Below are 3,950 nucleotides of genomic sequence, written 5' to 3' on the forward strand. Positions count from 1 at the left end.
GCCTCAGCCTCCCGAGTAGCTGGGATTACAGGCACGTGCCACCATGCCCAGCTAATTTTTTGTATTTTTAGTAGAGACGGGGTTTCACCATGTTGACCAGTGTGGTCTCGATCTCTTGACCTCGTGATCCACCCGCCTCGGCCTCCCAAAGTGCTAGGATTACAGGCGTGAGCCACCGCGCCCGGCCGCAAAAATTTTTAAAAATCAGCCAGGCACAGTGACATCCTCCTGTGGTCCCAGCTACTTGAGCCTCAGAGGCTGAGCCTGAAGCTGCAGTGAGCTGTGATGATGCCAATGCATTCCAGCCTGGGCAACAGAGTGAGATCTTATTTCAAAAAACAAATGAAAATTTCTGACCATTAGCACACAGTAAGAAACACCCATGACACACACAAAAGTAAAACAAGTTTCACAAAACAATATTAATTGTGATACACCCTAATATTTACATCTACCCTATCTATGTAATAAAAATGCCAGTTGTGGACTGCCAAACTCATTTTACAATCCACAGCTGGAAAAATACTGGTTGAGATGGAGCTAGACATCCACAAGAAAAGATGCATTTTTAGGGGAGTTCACCTTACGACTGCCTCTGCCTACGATGTGTTCTTCACACATGATCCTATGAAAACTAAGAAACTTCAAGTATCTGTGAGCTTCATTGTCTAGAATAGGCTCTGCTCACATGCTTTAGTAACAGCACTACTTAAGGCACTGGGGGAAAGAAGCGGTGTTTATAACTGAAGCCCGCAGTGAATTTCAACCTTGATCCTCCTCATCCACAGGAGGCCCAAGAACAAAAATCTCTGTCAGTGAGACCCAGGGTTCGGGTTACTGTTTCTCCCTGAACATGTTCTACTGCTGGGGGTGCTAACGGACAAGGAACTAGCCAAAAGGAGGACGGTGGCAGAACAAATGGCTTGCATCGTCCATTAACTTATGGATAAGTGACATTTGTTACCAGAAAACAAAAGCATCCTTTCAAGCACCCCCAAGGTTTTTATTTAGAGCTGCTCTGGCTTCCATTTTATCCTGACCTAAAAGCAAACATGAGTTTCAGTGTTTCATTTCCCTGCCCTTTGACTTGCTTTTCACTGGCATGTTTTAGGGAATGCAGTTAATCCTAAAGAATCTGAAAGGGCAGAGAGAATCCAAAGCTTAGCTCTCAAGGATCTGCATGAAGCACTTGAGATAGTCACGCTGGTATATCCCATGGAAAAACCCATTAGTGCAGCCGCAGCAGAGGTGTCAATGCACTTTCCTGTGAGCCATGACTTTATGCCATGAGGCAATGACCTGTGCTCTGCCTCTGAGAGCACTGGGTGGCGCTCCTCCCTGCACATACTCTAATCAAGCCCTATTCAGAACTAGTAGTCAAGTGACCTCCAGTGCCTTTGGAAGGGCACTTGTGTTGATTAGAAGGCTCTTGTAAGAATTTCATCAATAACTTTTAACTGAAGATCATTTTAAAGCCGATTTTTTTTTTTTTTGAGACGAAGTCTTGATCTGTTGCCTAGGCTGGAGTGCAGTGGCGTAATCTCAGCTCACTGCAACCTCTGTCTTCTGGGTTCAAACAACTCTCCTGCCTCAGCCTCCTGAGTAGCTGGGATTACAGGTGACTGCCACCACACTCGATCAATTTTTGTATTTTTATTAGAGACTGGGTTTTCCCACGTTGACCAGGCTGGTCTCAAACTCCTGACCTCAAGTGATCCACCTGCCTCAGCCTCCCAAAGTGCTAGGATTACAGGCATGAGACACTATGCCTGTAAAGCTGATGTTAAGCATTTTTTTTTTTTTTGAGACGGAGTTTCACTCATGTTACCCAGGCTGGAGTGCAATGGCGCGATCTCGGCTCACCGCAACCTCCGCCTCCTGGGTTCAGGCAATTCTCCTGCCTCAGCCTCCTGAGTAGCTGGGATTACAGGCACGCACCACCATGCCCAGCTAATTTTTTGTATTTTTAGTAGAGACGGGGTTTCACCATGTTGACCAGGATGGTCTCGATCTCTTGACCTCGTGATCCACCTGCCTCGGCCTCCCAAAGTGCTGGGATTACAGGCTTGAGCCACCGCGCCCGGCCCCGTTAAGCATTAATTTTAAAAAACCTTGTTTTCGCCCATTTATGGCATACCCAGAAACTGGGGCCCTTGGTTCTGCCTGCTAAGCTCCAGGATAATCCTATCCAGCTCAGAGGTGGGCTCTGTACTGCTTATCTGAAGGCCCAAGGATAGGTGGGGGACTCACAAAGCTACTGAAGTAATCGCTGAAAACTTTTTTTCTTTTTCTTTTTTTTTTTTTTTTTTTTAGAGACGGGGTTTCACCATGTTGGTCAGGCTGGTCTTGAACTCCTGACCTCAGGTGATCCACCCGTTTTGGCCTCTCAAAAGTGCTGAGAGTATAGGTATGAGCCATCATGCCCAGCCATTGTTGAGAAATTTTACAAGATTTTATTTCATACTAAGGGAATCATTGAATTACAGATAATGTCCCTATGTCCAGAGAAACTGTCCCTATGTCCACAGAAAGGTTCCTAGATCCATAATTATACACAGGTGCTTACTAGTTTTCAGACTGCCTTCTTTAGAACTCTCAGGGTTCCTTGCGCATAGTGGAGACAAGGGGAAAGCCAAGCAGGCAGACCTCTGGGCCTTCCATCTGAGTTCCACCAAAATCAAACCACTTTTTAATTTTGCTAAAATAGTGAATGGCACCATTTTTAAAGAATTATTTTGTTAGAATTTGAAAACTGCTGCCCTGGTCCTTCAGGGTGAATAATGAAGCGCCAATATCTCTGCCCAATTTTATTTCCTTCCATTTAGAAGGGCTCTGCACCATTTCATTGCCTTAGAAGTCCATTTTCAGCCCCAAAGGCAGCTGTTCCCAAGCTGACAAACCAACTGCCTGACTCAAATAACAAAACCTCATGTACATACTCGTACTTTTTAATTGAACTGCACAGGCATTAGAAAACCAGATTGAGGTTAAAAAAAAAAAAAAAAAGCAAACAAAGCCCCCTAAGACCTCAAAATACCAAAACAGTCAAGCCTTTAAATCCAAAGTTTCTTTTTAGTGGCAAAACAATTCTCCAACTGTTATCCAACTGAGAAGGGAAGATGTTAAGATTCCTCTTTCCTGTACTCTGCCTTCCACAATACCCATCAGAGTACCCTGCCATGTGGCATTTCAGCAGACACCAAACCAAACAGACTTACTTACTTCCTCTGCTGTGTCCTTCTCTATCCGAACTATCTTGTTTTCCCAGTAGATTCGCTGAGATTCCAGCTGGCTTGTTAGTAAATATGAATACTAAAAACATAGAGAATAAACACCAAAATGTAAGTCACTACTGTCAGTCTCTGAAATCCAATTTAAAAATCTGATCTTTAATGATCCACAGAAAACTAAAACTAACCAACAGAATGTATATTTACGACCTGGTTCCACTCTACTCAATATACCCTGACTCAGGGGACAGAAATTACAATTATGCTTCTGTCCTCCTGGGGCTTACAATCTAGTCAGAATAAATGTACTTATTAAAAAATTTACTCTGGCCCTGTCTTTATTTCCTTCACAATCGGCTGCCATTCGAGGAGCTGAGGAAGCCTAGAGCTCTCAGGAGCAGTCTTTTGAGCTGGTATATGGGCACTCAAAATGGTCCAGCATTTGGCATACCAACATAAGCTTTCCTACAATACAGCCTCTAACAAAACTAGGCTGTCCTGAACCCCTCATAATAGAATTGTTTTTTTTTTTTTTTTTTTTTTTTTTTTTTTTTTTTTTTTTTCCGAGACAGAATCTTGTTCTGTCGCCAGCCGCCAGGCTGGAGTGCAGTGGTGCAATCTCAGTTCACTGCCTCAAAAAAAAAAAAAGTGTCCGAAGCAATTTTATTTTATTTTACTTATTATTATTATTATTATTATTTTTTTTTGAGACGGAGTTTC

At 43.3% G+C, this 3,950-nt stretch overlaps 1 protein-coding gene across 5 annotated transcripts in view; it reads right to left on the reverse strand.

Moving 5' to 3' along the window:
• LOC108313943 (BRCA1 associated protein) overlaps positions 1-3,950 on the reverse strand; it is a 44,521-nt gene that overhangs the window by 6,483 nt on the left and 34,088 nt on the right. For all 5 annotated transcript variants that reach the window (XM_017542621.2, XM_017542630.2, XM_017542640.2 and 2 more), the window contains one exon: positions 3,223-3,312. In XM_017542621.2, coding sequence (XP_017398110.1) covers positions 3,223-3,312 — 90 coding nt within the window. The remainder of the gene's footprint in view (positions 1-3,222; positions 3,313-3,950) is intronic.

The sequence above is a fragment of the Cebus imitator genome, unplaced genomic scaffold (genome assembly GCF_001604975.1).
Source record: "Cebus imitator isolate Cc_AM_T3 unplaced genomic scaffold, Cebus_imitator-1.0 Scaffold8, whole genome shotgun sequence".
Classification (NCBI taxonomy): domain Eukaryota; kingdom Metazoa; phylum Chordata; class Mammalia; order Primates; family Cebidae; genus Cebus; species Cebus imitator.